Source organism: Lottia gigantea (assembly GCF_000327385.1).
Source record: "Lottia gigantea unplaced genomic scaffold LOTGIsca_5, whole genome shotgun sequence".
In the NCBI taxonomy this organism is placed as follows: Eukaryota; Metazoa; Mollusca; class Gastropoda; family Lottiidae; genus Lottia; species Lottia gigantea.
Genome location: NW_008709715.1, coordinates 2,196,458 through 2,217,814, shown reverse-complemented (window position 1 = coordinate 2,217,814; position 21,357 = coordinate 2,196,458). Strand labels below are relative to the sequence as shown.

At 30.2% G+C, this 21,357-nt stretch overlaps 1 protein-coding gene across 1 annotated transcript; it reads right to left on the bottom strand.

Annotated features, from left to right (window-relative positions):
- LOTGIDRAFT_228992 (hypothetical protein) lies at positions 1–13,060 on the bottom strand (the record flags this gene model as incomplete). Its single annotated transcript, XM_009061854.1, has 11 exons — positions 12,999–13,060; positions 10,342–10,574; positions 8,793–9,123; positions 7,762–7,892; positions 6,910–7,030; positions 5,383–5,634; positions 4,245–4,414; positions 3,631–3,796; positions 3,077–3,315; positions 2,719–2,944; positions 1–34 (listed from the first exon to the last, which is right to left on the bottom strand). Exons 2-11 carry the CDS (start codon positions 10,544–10,546, stop codon positions 1–3), a joined length of 1,875 nt encoding a protein of 624 aa, XP_009060102.1. The 5' UTR covers positions 10,547–10,574; positions 12,999–13,060.
- Between the last annotated feature and the right edge of the window lie 8,297 nt (positions 13,061–21,357).

Here is a 21,357-nt window from a genome sequence, read left to right as displayed (position 1 = left end):
CTAGTACTGGCGTCTGATACATATATTACTAACTCTAAAAACATGATCGAATTCAATGAAATATATCATCAAACAATATCAAATAAAAATAGGGAATTAATTCTAATCAAACGTGGAGAATTTCAATCATCTTTAATAAAGAATGGATATATAAGATCTTTATTTCGTTTGAAATTATATTTATATTCAAAAGATGAAAATCTTAAAAATGAAATGATCAAAAGAATGAATCTAAATTCCAAGCATGTGTATATAAATCTAAGCAGATAGCTTTCGTTACCCACACAAGCAACTATTGAAACAAAGTCGTTTTGAGTGGCTAGAATTTCACCACCTAATACGAAGCTATTTGGACAGTGAACCACGGTTCCATATGTTATTATGATTATATAGATTTATGCATAATAATAATAATGTAGACTTTCATCATAAAGATATATTATATGGACCTAAATATGTATTATACACAACCCATATTAATTTCCAGGATGAATAATTGTGTTTCTGGCAATTTAAATATGGAAAACACCTAGATTGCACATCCTAGTTGATATGATTGCAATCATTTTAAAAAATATTAATACGAATATAATGTACTCTTTGTATGCTTTTGTCCTATATTGCATAGCCTATTAAGCTATTAATTTACGTTATTGTTCGTTTGTAATCCAATGCACTCTTTGTGTTTATGTTTTTGAGCGCAACTAATTGTACATATTACTATACCTTTGTTTGAATATAAATTACATAATAAAGAATTATACATAAACAAGACTGTTGACGACTTTTTCCCAGTGGATTATAATTGGCCTACAAGCTAATTTGAATTTATTATTCATAGAATATATGAAACCCCCAAAATAATCGTGAATGATTTCATAACGGTGTTAAATCAAAGGGATAGATTCGCCATATTGGGTCTTGAATGTAGGCCCTACATAAAGTCTTCAAAAGTGTTAGAAATGTACGAAAATCGCACACATCCACCAAAAAGTAGGCCTACCTCAAGCTATGAATTTCATTTTATATTTCTTAATATGTCTTTTCTCTATATAATGTCCTTGATGGCGTCAAAAATTAACAAAATGTGGAATTCCATGGTTCTAGTGGACGTATCGCGTTTCACTTAAAAACAAGTTCGATTTATCTATTTCAAAGGCTTTCTTTCTCTATCGTGTGACCAGGATAATCTCTCTTTCCCTTATTTCATTTGGGCTCTTTATTATTGACTTTGTTTCTTTCATTTTTCGCTTTTATTCTCTCATCCTCTCACCATTTCCCCACCCCTTGATATTTGGGGTGGGAATTAAAAAACAGTAATTTAATAACCAAAATATATATATATATTTCAACCATATTTACATCATTCATAATGAATGTCCAACACCAAAAATGTAACAATAATAAATACAATTTGAAACTTTAGAGACATTTCTTACTAGAACACAAAACTAGCAAGCAAGCTGTACAATAACGTTTCATTTGACAATTCACTGAATGTGAGCTAAAGAGGTACAATGTCTGATTTTGGTAACCTATAGCTGGAAAATCAACCATTTAATTAGACACTTTGAATATGCCTTCAGAAAATATGAAATTCTTTTGACAATCATGGTGAACACAATACAAGTATAAGAGCTAGCATAAAGAATTAATATTTCCATTGTTCAATAAAATGAACTAATACAATTCAGAAAAGTAAATTCAATATTTATAATATATATATATAAGAAATCTTAAAATATCAAAATTCATATATGGCAACTACATTTTCAAAACCTTTTAAATAATAAATTTTATATAAATTTTGATAACTACATAAATATAGAATTTAAAAAAAAACATAAAAGATAACAAGAGAACAACAAAACAAAATTTTTGGAAATCTATTTCATTTTATATTGGAAAACAATGCAATACCTGTCAGTATTAGTAGAGACCATAGACTTTTCCAATAATATTTACAGAGAAATCTTTTAACAAATATCTATAAATTGTCAGAGAAATGCTGTTCTTGATAATATTTGTAAACTGGATATAAATAAATATTTAACACAATATATCTTTGTTATTAGAAATATGTAATATAGGTGACTGACAATTATAATAACATTATCCATATGTAGAATAAAATTGTTTCCACAGCAACCAATTCAAGTTTTAAAACTAGGTTTGGATTTATTGAACATTCAAATAGCCCATAATTGGTTAAGATCTAATTTTTTTGTACTGCATTTGAAAATGCTAGAAGTTAAGTGAATTTTTCATGCAAATAAGACAGGTTTGGTTGAAAGCATTTTGTAAAATAAGCAACAATATTTTAAAAAATTAACAACAAAGGAAAATGTGACAAAAAATCACCTATAAATGACCAAAAATAATTGGAACTACATTAGAGATTGCATAATTTAGTTAGGAAAAAGGGACTTAATTCTGATTGCAAAAGAGTGGATCTTTGATAGCACTTGATATATAATTTAAATAAACATATTACATTTAGAATTCAATTCATATTTCAATATTGAACTTTGTAAATTAGTCATACATTATGCAATTGACAAAAACTTGCTGCCAAAATTTTTTTTTTCTTCAGGATATTTCTAACAAAAATGGAGATATTAAGAGCGGTATACTTTGGCTATTTAATATGAGAAAGCATGCTGTGAGACTGCTTCCACTAACTGATTAGTGCCTTTTAAACCTTGTCCTTCTAAATACATTTGACAACCGTCAGGTAAAGTTGTGTGTAACATTGACAATCTAAAACAATCTTCAACAAAGTAATGACGCATATCAGATTTGATTACATCTTCAATAAAACGTCTCAATGGTAAAATATGGCTGATTGGAGCATCCCACATGGTTAAGAAATCTTCTACAGTATGATGCATTAAATTTGGACGAGGTAAAATTTCATGACGTTTTTTAGTCTTCATTTCAAATGCTGAAAAAAGATATAATATTGCAATCATAACATGCAAAAATTTACAGATTATCATTACCTTAAAATATATCCACATCATCTTGATGAATACTTTGTGCTTAGTCAAATCTTAAAAAAAATGTTTAATCTTACCTGTTGGTAATTGTTTGTAATAATATAATACTGGATGTAAAAAGTTAGATTGATGAGCTTCTGAAGGATCACCAGTAGCCCTGTCAGATCGGAAGATATCATTACCAGGTCCCGAGAAATTAGCACCATATTGTAAGACCACAGCTATAACTTCGTTAGCCTCACTACCAGTTATATTAGTAAAATCATGCAGAAGATGGATGGGAAATTCTTCATAATATTCAAATGTCTTTTTATTGCTAAAAAAAAATATTAAAGAAAAATTATTTAATCATGAAATTGTACTTGTTCCTATACATTGACAACATCCTGAAAATCAATATTCAAAGGGCTGATGCTGATCTGGGACAGTTTCAACTAAATATGCCTTTCAAGAGCCACATGGCTTATACAAATAGTGTTATATGGTCTGTTTATTCTTAAGCAAAAGAGCATTGAACTGAATGTTATTCCAACTAATATATGGATGGTAGACCTGTCCAGTAATGAATAAATACCTAGCAACCAATAATAGGCTAATAAACAGATAATAGGCTAATAAACAATTAACTTACTCTCTAAACACTATAATATCACCTAAAACACTGAACATTTGATATGGCCCAGATGCTTCATTTAATCTTTTCAATACAACACTCAATAACTCTCGACTATCATATGTTTTATGAGGCCAGACGACATCTTCATATCTTTGTTCTAATATATGATGTAAGGCCCGAGCTGAAATTAAAGAAATCCATGTTGTTTCATGCTCTCACAACTTTTAAGCATAGGTGTGTATCACATATACATGTGCATATAACTACATGTCAGATGGAAATCACGGTTATTACTAAATTGTAGACTCAAAGCATCAAATTTCCTTGTGAAGAGTGTCCATTTTTGTCAGCAGTATGTTTTATCTCTGATTCAATGAACAGCTAGAGCTCTGGTTCCAAACCTTTGCAGGAAGAAATTCCAGGGAAAAAAAACTGAGTGAACAGAAGTAAAAACAAATATGCGACAGACGTCAAATCACTGATTAACCTAATTCTACATTTCAAAAGCTTTCATAACTGGTGTTCTCCGATACTCCCTTTGGTTAGGAACCAGGATATTAGACAAGATACCTTCTCTAAGTTACTTAGAATACTTCAATACTAAGTTTTATGTATCAAATTTCAACTACCTGTATATCTGAAGCCATGAATGAAACCACCAGCAGATTTTCTATGATCTAAAGAATGACTGGCTGTACCAGCAATAAATAAACCTTTAGTTGATGTCGACTCATAATTATGATCAATGGAGGGATATTTACTAATTCTTAAACCAGCAGCTTTTCTTAACATTTTGGTACTGAAAAACAAAGTCATTATTTTTAAACTTTTTTAGGAATCACATAGCCCAGCTTAATCTGAAGATGAGCCCATCTCAAATCTGAAGGTCACTCTTAAATTCTGAAGCAACAACTGAACAGTTTAATACAAAGTTTCGTGGCTGTATTTAACCTTATTTTGCATACAGCTATTGTACAATCTTTGTGGAGATTGTAAGAAAAAAAGATTGTTTGTAAGGATTACAACTTAGGTTCTATTGCACAAGCCGACTGAGTTCAGATCCCATGACAACATTAATTGCGTAATAAAGCAAATGACAAATTTGAACACTCTAACAGTGCTACAAAATAAACTAACCCACAATATCCAAATCACTCTATGTCTTAAATTTTCAATGCTCATTGTCTAAAACATCTGCATAGAGGATTATATAAGCTGTTATTCTTTGAAAGAAATATTTCATGAGATTTTCAAAAATAGTATAGATTACAATATTTAATACATCCAAATCTTGAATCAATTTCTAATCATCCTAAAAGATATGTAAATAACAATACTATTCATTCAATTTAAGCCTTAGATAATATCAATAATACCATAATATTATTTTAGATAAAACATTATCATCCACTACTTAATTTCATTATCAAATCGAAAATAAATCTTACTAGTCAAAATATAAAGTCCTTTTTTCAAGCAAAGAATACTTCAGTTAAAAGTTACACTTAGAATGACCAAAAAATTGAATTTTTAAACTTGGCCAAAATGTTCAGTGGACTTACTTGTTGTCAAAACTATTCAACAGAATCCCTCTATAATCTAATAAATCCATAAAACTAAGTAATAATTCATTAAACTAATTTTAATGAATGCTAGAGAATCCTGTTTCAATAATTACTTTATATAATGGTTATGTCCATTGTAAAAGGTAGAATCCCTATAATAAAAGCATAGAAAGATGTCAAATAAAGTAGCCAAATATCATACCTATTGCCAAATATAGATGTATCAAATGTAAAACCCAAACATCTGATAATTTTATCATAGGGTTCTCTTATAGCAAAATTATCTAGGTACATATCAACTTCATTCAGGTTATCATCTTCCGCATCTTCACTGGATAAATCAAGATGAAGTTTTTCACCACGTTTCACTATTTTCACCTCGTTAATAGCAGCCTCTAATACACCATCTAGAGATTTCAGCTGATAAGTGTCTAACAAACCATTATTGATTGCTCTGCAATATTGTAAGAAAACAATTACGTGTCACATGATAAGCTTGTTAGAGGACATTTTTTAACCCTATCTGAAGAGGGGGATGTAAAAGATCTAGTCAATAGAGAATGATTAAATACTTGTTTTCAACTCGAGTGTGCAAGATTAACAATTATTAATTTGATTACAATGACATGCTATAAGAGCTTTCAGACCACGTTCTGATTTTAATTCAACTGACTGCTATGGTCATTTGGGAATTGAGATTTGTTAATTTGATGCCTACTTTCAAATGTCTTGTTAGTCTATAGTTAAAGAATAACTGATGGTTATAAAATGAAAAAAATTTAGTTAATCAGATATCTCAGACCTATCTTAATAAGATATCAGATAAAAACAGTCTGGAAAAATCTAGATATAATTCAACATAATTACAGTAAGCTATATCAGTTTCTTATTTAATTATAAGCTAACCTTCAGTCAAATTCTTATTCTGAACCGTGCAAGAACTATAGATAATACAGTTTTTTTTTCTGGTTAAAGTTTTCTTAATTTGAGCTCTTCCTGTTGTTTATAGCTCACTGTTAGAGCTGTCATAAAGAGTTTTTTTAGAATGAGAATTTTCTTTCACAATAGGTAGATAAAAAATAACATACTCGTGCAGTTTGAACACTGCAGTTCTAAATCTAAAATGTGGCTTTTTTACATTCAGTAGAAAATTTATTGTTGATATCTAAACTAATATTTTCTGAAATTACAGACAAATATTCATACTGAAAAGTTATACAGAAAACTGACTAGCTTTTATAGCTGTGGAAGCAAATATTCAGCTGACTGTATCCCTTCGATTAGATTGCTTTAGATATTGATTACTATATTTAAGTTCTCATTAAGAGACAAATAGAAAACACGAAGATATTTTCATCAATAATCAAGTAATTGGCCAAGATTAAAATATTACAGAGAAATGGCATGAGAAAAAGATTTAAAAACTATAATCTTAGTAAATTCCCATATTTCTCTGCTGAGGACTACATGAAATCAATATCTAATTCTCAAATTACACTTTATTTATTCTCAAAAGAATTCCTTCAGATAAATGTGTTTTTAAAGATAAGACTTGCGTAACTCATGATCAGCCACATTCTAGCCTGACTAGCAGGCCAAGAAACTGTCACACTCTAGACAATACAGTGAAATGTATCATTTTCAAAACCAAATAGAGAAATTCATTTGCAAAATGAAAATGAAAATCAAAATGCCATTTCTTATTTGAATAATTTTTCCTTTAACTAACCTTAAATCACCAACATAGTGAGTAGCCCAAGATAATCGTACTCTTGATCTAGCCACCATATGAATCAAGTTTGTTGAACCATAAATCCAATCTGCAGTTTCAAAAGCTGAATTACCTCGGCCTATAAAATGTAGAAGTCAGTATAAAAAGAGGCCTCCATGACAAATTTTACAAAATAGAATTCTAGGATATCTGAGGGTCTGGTTAGACTTATGAAAGCTAGTAACTGAGACAACTTTTATACAATGACAACCAGATCAAAATATTGCTTTTTCTGACTGTACAGGGCTCCACTGACCGATTGCACAGGGCTCCACTGACAGATTGCACAGGGCTCCACTGACAGATTGCACAGGGCTCCACTGACAGATTGCACAGGGCTCCACTGACAGATTGCACAGGGCTCCACGGACAGATTGCACAGGGCTTCACGGACAGATTGCACAGGGCTTCACGGACAGATTGCACAGGGCTTCACGGACAGATTGCACAGGGCTTCACGGACAGATTGCACAGCGCTCCACTGACTGATTGCACAGCGCTCCACTGACTGATTGCACAGCGCTCCACTGACTGATTGCACAGCGCTCCACTGACTGATGGCACAGCGCTCCACTGACTGATGGCACAGCGCCCCACTGACTGATTGCACAGCACTCCACTGACTGATTGCACAGCACTCCACTGACTGATTGCACAGCACTCCACTGACTGATTGCACAGCGCTCCACTGACTGATTGCACAGCACTCCTTTGACTGATTGCACAGCACTCCACTGACCGACTGCACAGCACTGAACTGTACAGCACTGAACTGCAAAGGTAAACATTCAGTTAATGAGATATACTTACCTAAGATAAGAACAGTTTTGCCTTCATAATCATCAGTATTGAGAGACATGTTTTCATAACCATCAGTGTGTTCTATACCATCAACATCAGGAATATTTGGTACCCACATACCAGTGGCAGTAATTAATGTTCTTTAACATATAACAAAAATAAGGTAACTTATAACCGAAACATAGATTTTATCAAGAAAAAAACTAAAGTATTATGAAAAATGCTATGCTATAAATTGTTTATCGAAAAAGTAATTCAAGATGTCATCAATATAATTATCAAACCATGTTTAATCAAAACCAGATTTAAAATCTTGCCATCGTTCACAGGCAAATTTGGACAATTTTCACATAATAAAAATGACAAAATATAAAAAATTAAAAAAGAATTATCTTAATCATTGACCAATATCTTTTACCATTGATTGGAAACAACAACAATGATTTTACAATATTTACAAATTTGGTATATCTGTACATTAAAATGGAGATATAATTTTTAACAATATTATTTTTATTAAAGTCTGTAACAGTTAAGCTAACACATAATGCCACTTTAATATATAGTTAACCTGTTGTGTGGATATTTTCTTTGTAAGAAAATTTTTTAAATTTTCAATGAAAGAAATTATTGATCAGTTACACATGGCATATTGAAAAATAACATTTAATGTCATTTCAATAATTCATATTTGTATCAGGCAATTCCTGATGCAATGTCTTTTCACATTGCCATTTATATGAAATGCAGAAAATATAACTCTCTCTAAGAATTTAAAAGTTTACATTGATTTTCCATTATAAAAGATGAAAATAACTTTTATCTGAATAGAGGCTGATATATAATTTACTTCCTACATAGAAGTTAACCTGTATTAACCTGTATTAAGAACCTGTATTAAGAACCTTTATTTTTTTTATGATTTTTTAAATGTCTAATTTCTTCAGCTGTCCTTTATTTATTTGAATAGCAAAATAGAGTAGATTATACTTGATAGCAACATAATAACAATATTTATTAACTAAATATTACCAACTTACCTACAAATATAACTGTTACCATGTTGATCATTCATATGAAATAAATGCCCATCAGGTGCGGAAACATTCTCTACTGTATGTATATTACTGATTTCAGTATTAAATTGTACATCTATGCCCAATTTAGTTTGATAATCATTTAAATATTTGAGCAAATTATCAGCAGGTGGAAACATTTCTTTAGAATAGTATTTCATTAACAAAGATTCATCATGACTTAATAAAGAGTTCCAATCGTGTCTCATGTTAAATTCTTTATTTGATTGACCAGTATGACGTTTATTAATGCTGATAAGTTTACGATGACGTGGATATTTTTCATAGAAGCTTCCTGAAATGAAAAAATGCACTACTTAACTAAATATCTTCATCAAATATAAGAATTAATAAGCTTTATGTCTTTAATAATGATTTTTGAAATAAAAAGATGGCTCAGAACAAAATGAATTCTCCATTGTCACTTTTTTTTTATAGATCTTTGATAAAAAAGAATTGTATCTGACAGGTTGTAGTTTTGAGTTAACCATCATTAAACTCAGGTCATTGATCACTAGAAAATTTGTAACAGAAAACCTGTTACAATAAATCATCATCTTTATATTGGCTGATAGGTTAACCAAAGTTAGAAATTAATTTACCATGATATTGAATAGTTCACATCAATTTTACACTTGTCTGAACATGTAGTCAATAACTGACCCAAGTAAAATTTACTTTTCTATTTCAAGCAGAATAATCTTTTAAAACTATAAAACATTATCTGTAGTTTTTGTTTTATTTAATTTCATAGAAAACTTTATAACATAAAACACTTTTGACGAAAGTGAACTACATGTAATTGATTGCGACACTGAATTCCATGATGAGGTCACAAACGAGGATGTGGAATATTCAATCTAAAATACCACATCAGATTAAAGAAAAGAAAATATAATGTCACATATCATTGTTTAATGTTAACAATACCATGCAGGTCATAAGGAAATGATATCTATGATCTCAACAACATCTCTGCAGTCTTAATTGCTTATATTCAAAATCTGAAAGAACCTTCTTTTACATTTATATTAAATGAATTTGTTTCGCTGAGGCTCTAATTTAACTAACAATCCTACCAACAAGCCAAGAATCAGATTAAATTTGGCAAGTTTGATCTTATCCAATGTAATTTAATGAAGCAGATATTATATATTTTAACAGAGCATAGCAGAGTATAGTTTTGGACAGTTAGGTAAAAATCAAAATATATCACAATAACATAAATTACCACAAAAATAGTAAACTTGTAAGGCTTGTTAGTAGGACTATCAATAAATCAAGGGATATGTGTCAGAAAAACTGGACTTAGTCCTGTCTCTCAATAGTCAATATAATATTGAACTGATCTGAAGTGGACTTTATTAATATTAAATAAAGGGAGAATTCTTTGTTTTATGCACCTCATTTGGTAAATAACCTTTTCACAAAGTCACAAAGCTTTGGAACTGTAACATTAATATTTTAAAAAACAATTTACATTACTTGGTTTATACTTCCACTTTCAACTTACCAGAAGTATTGGATCTTTCAAAGATGATATAGTCTCTTTTAGCTTGTTCCATATAATAACCTAGTTGTAAACCTCCAGGACCAGCACCAATAATACAGTAATCATGACTACCAATAGTTTTACTATTACAAACAACAATACATAATACAAATAACAGCAGTAATGGGAAGACTTCAAGTCTGGCACTTGGGGTGGTTACAGGCATATTTTTTCTGATTGGTCGTAGTGTTTACCTGGAACGAAAATAGTAAATAATTAGTTTTGTTAAATTACATTTGGATTCTAAAACAGAACCAAAATTTTAAAGGACTATGGAAGTTTTGGGTCTTTTGCTTAATAGTTTCATCAAGTTATTGTATATTTAAGTTTCTAGCCTCAGAACCTTTTGACTTTTTATGTCTAATTACATAGTTGTCTTAGCCTAAATAGTTCTAGCCTTAAATCAAGACAGCTGTAAAGACAAGTTACACAAAAAGTTGGAATAGATGCCCAGAGCTTTAGAAGCAGCTGTAAAAAAAGATGGTGGTAATAAGCAAAAACAATCACTACATTTTCTGACTCTTAAACAAACCCATATTATTTGTACATGACTTCTATCATTGTAACAGGGCTCAAGAATAAGATAAAACAGTAAAAAATATCAGGAGATTTCTGATTCAGAGACACTTGATATTTTATCTTTAAGCAATAATAAGCACTTCAAAAGAATGACATTTTTGAGCCAAGTCTTCAAACAAAAAATCAATACAGAATAGAATACAACTTTGATTTTTTAAATTGTTTCTTCCAACATTAATTGCTGTATTTTATGTTTTCTCATGAATAATTGGAAAAAAGATATTTATAAGGTTATAAGGACAAAAAAAGTTCAAAATTTATATCACATGACAGAATTAATTTTCATCTTCTATGCAGCCTATCTTAAAGGTATACTACCGGTTAGGATGACCAAACAATTTTTGAACTTGGCCAAAATGAGTCTTTCCTCATCAGTGGACTTATCTGGTGTCAAAACTACAGAATCCCTCAATATCCAATAAATTGATAAAACTAAGTTATAATTCATTAAAATAAGTAATTTTGAAACATGTTTAGAAGCGTGTTTCAATAATTATTTAGTTTAATAGATATATCGTTTTATCTACAGATTTTATTCTGTAGTCATTGCACCTGGTTAGTCCAACTGATGAATATATACACTTATATATATTGACAAAGTTTTTCCTCCCCCATTCTAAGAGGTGGTATACTTTAACATAAGAAGTTCCTAAAAACTATCTATAGCAGTAAAATAGTTCCTGAGTATGATTTTTTAAAGTTTCCTGACAAAATCAAATTACTGTACAAGAAAAAGCATATTCTGTTTAAGGATGTGTTACATTCACTATAAAATTATGGAAATTATATAATAACCAAGCTGAAGCATTAATGTTGTCATGAAATAAGTCATTCTCAATCAAGACTTAAAACATCACTACATCGTTCATTTGTTAAAATGTGTTGCATTTCAATGTTGCAATCATGTTGAAAGGCATCAATCTTTAATTGGATAAGCTGTTTGCCAAAGAATAGATTCTACACACTTGCCTTCTGCTGGTATTAGATTATTTTTTTTAATCCACTCCATTTTGTTTGAACTCTCAATCTGTACAGTAAATGAAGTTAAAATGTTAAGTGTCCACCCCCTTAAATAAGATGAGTGTTTTTATTTGTAAAATGTGAAGATGTTGAGTTGATTAAGTTTGGTGTGAAAGTGGTCTGTCTACCTCATCCTGGTAAACACTGATTAATTTAAACATGAAATACTCAAATCAATCTTCCTTCCTACACAGATTTTAACTTGAAAAACGTTTTTTATCAAATACGATTCGGTTGCATCAGATTCAATAACAAATTTCATGACAAAATGTATCATCAATAGTTATGTGAAATTTCTGCTATTGAAATTGAAATCAATTTACCAAAGTGGCATTTGGGGATCTAAGACTTCTGATGCAAGTGTTCAATACATTAATTGAAGAGCCATATAGAACTTATTGAACCTGATCTATGTCGCTATTCAGAGTTTCACACTGTGCAATCGTCTATATCAAGAGCTCAAGAGTTAATTAATTTAACTACAGTAATTGATGATTCGGTTTCCACTTGTCAATGTCAAATGGTAATGGTTGTAATGGAAGTTTTATAGAACCACTTGGCAATATTTACATTTATCTTCCACAAACTTAAAACACATTCTTGTGCTTAATAAATCTACACTTCCTAGATGAAAGTTTCATCCTTCAATAAAGCAAGAGGGTAAACCTCTTGTTTAAGTACAACAATGTTCAACAAAACAATTTCTTACATCATATTAACACATTTTCAATTCTGCTATGATTTAAAATGCAAAGCCAACCTTTTCGCAAACTATACATTTCTAACTTATATAAGTCCTGATAAAGCTTATGAAAACCCCAATGGAGTATGCTATGAGGATTTTCAGTACAGAAATATTTTACACCTTTTTTCATTTTGAACTATCAAGTCAACAAGTAGTACTGTGATGCCTATAACAAGAACACAGTGAAATGTTCTTTACATCAAACCCTCAGTAGTTATATCTGTAATAACTATAACATCTCGAAGTAAATTGCCCCCAAAAAAAACTAACTTACTGAGTAGAGATACGGATAGATATTAACCTCAGTTGAGAGCTTAGTCCAATATAATGACAATACTACAATCAGAGTGAGTGTGTGGTTTCCTACTCAATATATAAAGCAAGAACTTACACAATGTATTGATTATCTGTGGGTGAGATCCAAGTAAATCCTTCAGGTGACTAATTACAAACTTCTCGTTATTGTCATTACTGCCATTCTAACATGATATTATCAATATCAACTAGTCACAAATAAATAACACATTTCCTAATTATAACATTTCATCTTTAACACTTCCTGTCTTTTATAACTCTTAAAACTTCAAGTGTGATAGTGTTATGAACACAGCTTGTTAATTTATCAAATATTAATAGAAAACAATTTATATAATAAACATTTGACACTTAAATAGTGTGAATGAGAGATGATTGACTATAGAAATCTAGAACTGTATTTATATAAATCGTATATTGGCACTCAGTCCATTGTCTGCAATATCAGAAAATCAATTCAGGTTCAGGAAATCACTTCTTATTGAACGCAGAATGATGTTATTCTATAAAAGTTATAAATATAGGCTGGATAGAAAAAAAAGTAGGCATCCTTCCTTATTCCTGTACCTGAATGGGCTAATGTTTACGATAAATGCCATACTGTGTGCAATAAGGGAAATTTTGCCCAGTGAATGGAAATAGCTAATTCTTTGTAGATTGGAACAGTAACAGATTGTAACATTGGAGGCCTTGATTTATTGTTCCATCTGATCTAAACTTAATTCATACCCCCTTCAAATAACCCTTCTGAAAGGTGTTATCTTGACATATGCCTGATTTTTTAAACCAGGTTATGAATCGAACCAGTTATTAAAGACAATTATAGTATGTTCAGAAGTTACCAGGTCCAGTTATTTGACAATCAACTTTGTTTTCAGTTACAGCAGTTATATTTCAAAAGAGATTTGAATTGCATGAATATCAATTGATTGTCTAACAAGGTGAACTCTAAAATTAGTCAAGATAGATTGAAATAATGGAAGATAAACCCTTTTTAAGACCTATCTATCTTTTAAAATAAACTTTCATAATGAATCCAATATGAAAACGAAGAATTCTGACTTTTGCAATCATACTGTGTACTCTATTTCTGGTCTTCATTAATAGAATACACTACCATACTCAACTAATTTCAACAAGAGATGAAGGTAATTTGATCAAATTAATTTCATCAAGAACACAGGATCTCTTCAAATCCTTCATAGTAATTGTTGATTTATCACATAATGAGATAGTCAGAGACACCCCCATGGACTTCAGTTCCTGTATACAGTGCATCTAGTACAAACATCTTTCATAATATAAAATATAAAACTCCAACAGACAAAAAATAATTCTCTAAGTCAAGTAATATCTTAAAGAGGCATGTTCGCCATCCATTTGACGAATCGTACCTTTCTTAGAAACCGAAAATTTTTAGTTAAGCTTATCTGTAATACTGTTCAAATCTCAATGAAAGGTGTGTCCAGAATTAAAACAACAAGTCTTTTCAGGAGACATATAGAAAGACATAAACAGAGAAATAGAAAGTCAATTCCTAGTTTGTGGTATTTTTGATTTTTGTACATTTCTAGTACTTCTGAAAAGCTGTCCCTTTAAAATGGTTTGTCCCAACTTGCATGCAATCCTCGCATTAATAAATATTTGTCTAAATGTGTTCAAGGTCAGCAATGATTCTTAATGTTCTTCATGAATATTTGTATAAAAAATTCACATTACAGTGGTAATTAAATATGTCCTTAATCAAACTGGCTTTCACAACAAATCTCTTATTTTAATAATGGAAAATCAATCAAATGTGTCCTCAGAGAATGTTGCAATCGAAAACCAACCCACAGACATTGTTCAGTCATAGAGAAACCATATCAGATTAAAACAAATACTGAATCCTTCCACCTTTCTGTAAACTGAGATAAGATAAGAGACCATAGTAGTTGACTTAATTCAGAAACTAAGAATACAAAATGTAAGACATTCTTTTTCAATTTGTAAAACTTTTTTGCAACCGTTAGTTCCCATATGTTGAGAAAATATTTTGATATCACCCTTTAGTTCTTTTAATTTGGAACTAATGTAGGAGAAATTATTAATTGGATATTTTTCATTTCTGTCTCCACTTTTCCTTTAATTATAGATGCTGCAGACGTCCCAATTTTTTGTTGAAATGCATACATCTACTTTTCTGCCTTATTGATGAGCAACATGTATCCGATATCAGCCCCTGCATCATGGATAAAAGGGGAAACTGATTGAAACCTGGACATGCAGGTTAGAAAATAAGCATCTAACTCAGAGAGCTAACCCCTCATCCCTCTGGAGCTCAAACTAAGTTCTATTACCTTTTCCACATATTTCTCCTAATCTATTTACTTTTTTAAATTAAAATGAGGCCATAATTGTTGAGACAAATATTGAAACATACATGTAGCAAAGTAATAGTGTAACTATTCATATATGACCTTATTTAAATTGGGTTTATAATATAATCTTAGGTCATTCTGATCCAAGTTGGTATACATACTACCACTGCCCTAAGCTACACTTACCGAATAAATTTGAACAATTGAAGGAAGTGTTCAAAAAGTCAACATAAACTTCTCAATATGAGTACAACAGGTGAATTTTGCATTATGAATTAATTACAATTTAGAATACATTATAAAAACAATTTAACCATTCAATTAAACAGTAAGTTTATGTGAAATGGAAAATTATACCTTAGGACCATCCAATTATGTGAAATAAATCAAGTGTAAATACCATGTGTTGACTATTTAGTTGTTAGATCCTGTTTACTATGTTTTTTAGGTTAAAAGAGAAAATGAATCAACCAGGATATATAAAATAATTTATGTCAATCATTTGGTAGTTATAAAACCTTAACGTTTATGGTAGTTAATAGCTCTAACCATGAAAACTGTTTAACTGTTCACTTTGATGACAATGTCTATGTTTGACAAATACATGTAAATCATTGCAAGATTTGGAAAATATTTTGAAAAACTTAAGATTTATAAATCTTACTATGTAATGGAACTTTCTCGAGGAAAAAGATTATCAATATTGTTTTATAAGATAAATAAAACAATAAGCATATGAAATATTGTGTTTTTATAATGAAAGAAGTTATTTTTATAGTTTATGTAAGTAGAGGGCCATACACTCTTAATCATATATCAATAAACACTAACACACTTAAGTTTCATAAAAATCTTATCTGTAGTCTTTATTGCCAAGACAATTTTGACAATTTGACTGAGGCCAGGACATGAGCTAAAATACTGAAATTGGAAATTTCAGACTCAACCTCTAACAAAAGGAATTTTTTTTGTTATCGATCAAATCTGTAGTCTTTATTTACAATTGTGGAAAGAAAAACTGACATCCAGACAGTGGCCTTAACAATTTACCTTCAAATTCTAAGATAAAAATTGTGAAATTGATTAATTTTCATGTCCAAAGTTTCCTGGGCCTCAAATAAAATCTTTTCCATTTGATAAATCTAATAACCAAACTTACAGAAATTCATCTACAAGAAATAGACAAATATTGAACAGATCAAAATACTTATAAATCTATTCAACAGTCTAATTTATGTAAATCTTAATCTGTTTACATTTATCATTATTTACATTGGTTCATATTTCATCCCTTGTATGAACTGGATATGTGAATCCCTGATAGAGAACTACCTAGAAAGACATCAGAAAATTTCTAAAGTATGTTGCTGTAAATCTTAGATTGAAAAACAATCCTTTATTTCCAAAGGTAAAAGGGTACAGTACATAAGTCAATTCCACTGTAATGGATGTACATTTTGTACTATTTTCATTACTGCAAATATCTATGTAACATCAATAATGAATGGATTAGTTTCTGTATTTATACATTCATACAATTACTGATGTAAGTGTTAAAAATAACTAGTGGCTATAGGACAAACAAAAATAAACAGTATCATTTAAATGGATGAACATTTTTGTAAAATTCTATGAATTTCTGGTGAAATAAAGAAGATATATATGATGAAACAAAGGTCAATGAAATTAAAACTTTTAGTAATTTGAATATAAATTATTCAAAATACTAAATATTACATAAACACCTAACACAAAAAAATACTCAGTTTGTTCACTAATTAAAATATGTGCACTGAAGAAGAAACTACAAATAAATTATTTCAAAATTCTGGTTTTTCATAAAAAAAATTAATTCATTTCAGAAATATAAGTATTTTTTATCATTATGTGTCATTTGTATACAATAATTAGTAAGTTGGATTTTTTGAAATAGTGTTTACTTTAGCACAGAATTTCCCCATATCATCTTCACAATGTTAAGCCATTACAAACTATGTTCAATGCCTTGGCTTGACTGCAATCGTTTTTTTCCCCCATGGAATCTTCACAATGCCCAGCTATTGTGTAGTGCACCGATATTGGATTGTACCCCAACGAATACAGCCAATTAGAGCCGTAGGCAGAAAGACTGTAAACATAAATGTCCTACAAACTTTCTCCATAAGTATAAGACAATGTTTGTAATAGCTTGACATTGTGTAGATGACCTCATGGTAAATCTAAAGAGTTTCTAAATTTCTCCCTATCTTAACAACTACTGGTACCATAAATATTTGTTCTAAATTGATTTAAATCAGTTTAATTCAAAAGGATACAGGGTATTTTAAGATGTCTGGTAATTTTCATTTTCCATAAAGACTGTTGATACGATACTAATGGTTTGGCTGTTAAAAAGACATTCACAACTATGTCTGACAGAAATATTTTCCTTTCATTCAATAACAAAATTATCTAAATATGAACATTTGTTGACAGCTCTTTTGAATTCATTTTGTTATTACCAATTCATCAACACTCTCTGAATGGGTGCATGTAAATTTCAACCTAAATATGGTATGGCTAAGCAAAGGGCAATGATAAACATATTTCATACCATTTGTTAAATACAACACAGGGAAACCAAAAGTAAAAAAGTAAAGATGCAGGCACACGAACAGTCTTGGTCAGAGACTTGTTGGCGATTAGAGGCTTGAGTTTCACAGACAAGCATGGGCACATGAAACATATCTTGGTCGGTCGTTTTCCACATTATCGATAATCACGTCCAGAGCATGCAATTGAAAGGAAAGTGAATCTGATTGGATGATGACAACAAAACAAAACTATCAGGGACAAGTATCAAACTTGTTTGATATTATAAATCCTGTTGAGGATGCAATAATCTTGTCCGGAAGTATGGGCATGAGTGAGATTTTACTCACCTCCATGACCTCCATGACCGCTTCAAAATACAATTTATTTTATCATAACAGGGTTTCTACTGTTTAAATAAACCTGAGCATATTTTGTAAGAAGAAAATGTAGAACTAAATCATCAGTTTATGCAATGTTTTTCAATAGGTTGGAAAACATAAATCAAAAATACGTTTTCTATAGTTCAATTGATACAGTCAATTTACATGTCTACTCTTTGATTACCAGTAATTGCGCTCTTTCATTGGAAAATAAGCAATTTATGATTTTCTGCTAAATTTAGAAAATCTATAACAAGATCTGAAAGATGTGTGGGCATAAATTCTAAACTAATGACTAATTCAAGGAAGGCAAATAAATGAAAAATATTAAAATAAGATTTGTACATTAGTCCTAACAATAGTAAGACAATATCCTGGGGCCATCGTGTTCAAAAAAGCATCTGAAAAACATTTCAATTATTGTGTATATATCTCTTAAATGTCTATGTTTATTTATAAACTTGCCTTGCCTTCAAAACTGCATGCATAACTGCATAATTCAAAGTGGATTTCTACCAAAAATCAATACTATATAATATAACTTACAAATATTTATATTTACATAAAATATTTATTACAAACTTAAAATATTTAGTTTAAAAGGGACAGGTTTGCCATTTAGGAGTTCACTTGGGTCTTGAATGTATGTAAATAGTCTTCAGAAGTACTAGGATTGTACCAATCTCCTTCAAAAACACTTTTAACTGGGAATTTTTTTTTCTATTTCTATATGTCTTTTCTATATTATGACAGAGTCGAAGAAAAGTTAAGGGTCTTTTTAACTTTCACATCTGGATAATTTTACACATATTGATTTGAAAGCTCAAATTTCGACGGTAAGCTGTGAACACTATTACTGATTGGCTTAGCTAAAAAATAAAAAATTGTGTTACTGAGAAAGGTACAATTGGTAAAACGGATGGCTAACCTGTCAATTTAACACTAAAATCATCCCAAATAATACATATCCTATTATGAATTTTTACCACATCGGAGTAAAAATTCACTTGAAAAATAAATTGATGAGTGTCAAAACACTTAATCACAATGAAAAGAGGAAGCACAGAATTTGAAAAAGAGAAATTGTAAGAGGCAATTTAGAACCCTTATTATCTATGAATATTTCCCATTACCATAAGCAATGTCACCCTGTAGAATTACAGATTAGCTATTATCATTATAAAACCATTACTTAGTAAGGAGATACTGTGAATTTCAAATATAATCCCAGTAGATTTTCTTTTTTTTCTTCAGTATTTTCTATACTACCATGACCGAATGTCTAAAAATTAGTTACAATGTTTCTGCATAATGAAATGAACAATTATCCCATACATTTAATAGGGTTTTCAGCCTTTTTTGCAATAAGAAATTATTATTGTTATCTGTTTCTCAGCAACAAGTTTTGCAATGCATGGCTCAATACCATTCAGGGTGACAATCATGTCTTCCTTTATTTGTAATGTTATGATTACATTCTTTTCACAAACCATATCAATTTTCAGACCAGTACGCGACTTAGTCCGAAACATCTATTCCAGCCTCTGATGGATATTTCAACAGTTGTCAGCTGGAGTAGAGTCAGGAGAAAAATAACCTGTTAAACGGGGATTTTCCACACCTCCATCGATGGTTTTCTCTCACATAATATTGAATTACCTTTAAAATGATTGTAAATTAGTGTTGGGCATCACCGTAACTTTCGTTTTGTTAGTATCACTTGAACTTTTTTGATGGAACCGGAGACATGACATAAATGGTGTAGGGATAAAATGATGGTATGACTGAACTAAAAAAATATTCATCTTTCCAAATCTGTAAAAATAGCTGGAATAGAGACAGATGTTTGGGTCTATACGCAACCCTAAGAAAAGTGCTTCCCAGAGATTGGGAACCCAAGATTTTAAACATCTAATCCGTTTTCCAAATTCCAGAAGATGTAAAGCCTACAATCCTGATAAATTTTTCAATAAACATATCAAATGAAATTACAAAGAATATATTTGAAAGTCATTCAATAAAATAAAATATCATTAATGATCAAACAATAAAGAAACAGTGTCCAACAAGACCTAGCAAAATTGTCCATCAACATGTAATTAAAATATATCTTGGAGCTTTATATTGATTTATAAGTCATAATTTCCATCATAACCACAGAAATAACCGGAAGTAATGAGGTCACATAAATAATCATGTCAAAAACTTTAATATATCTTATCAAAAGCACAGCCACTATCAAGGTCAAATATACAATAGTTTTTAGTAGGACATGAAGTGAAATATTTTGATGGGGAAAAAAACTTAGAATTAAAATCTGATGCCATGTTGTCCTTCAAAAAAAAAAAACCCATTTTGTTGTAGATTTTGACACAAATTGTGTCAAAACTGCCCGTACAATCATGGCCTCATAAGTTATTTACCAAAATACATGTTTCGATCTTAATTGCCATAATAAAAGTTTTACAGTAAAAGACACTTTTTTAGCTTTAATATTGAGCCATTAGTTTTATCTGTTTACCAGATTTGCCTTCAGGAATTAAGAAAATTAGAAATTAAAAGAAAAACCAGGTTTTTTCTATGACGTATTTTCTCTGACAGTTACATTAATTTTGACATATAAGTGATCTAGTAGAAGTGTAAATAATGGAAAATTCCATCTTATTTCATTCAAATTACCATATGATGTATGAGACTGTTTGATATTGACACTGTCATGCTATATAAAGATTTTTTTATGTTGAAGAATATTTCCTACAGTGAGAAATTCGAAAGATAACAAAAATCATAATTGCTGACACATCTCAGTTAAAGGGACAGATGCACTAGTCATTATAATAACAGTTTAAACGTGATCTAACTCTTAAGTGCTTTCTTTTAAGTGTTGTTGAATCGGATAGTTCATCAAAAGAAATTCACTGATACTATTACATGTATGTGTTTGATTAGAATTATTAGAAATATCAAAATAGATGTTAAGATAGTTTGCCAGGCAAGGTAATAT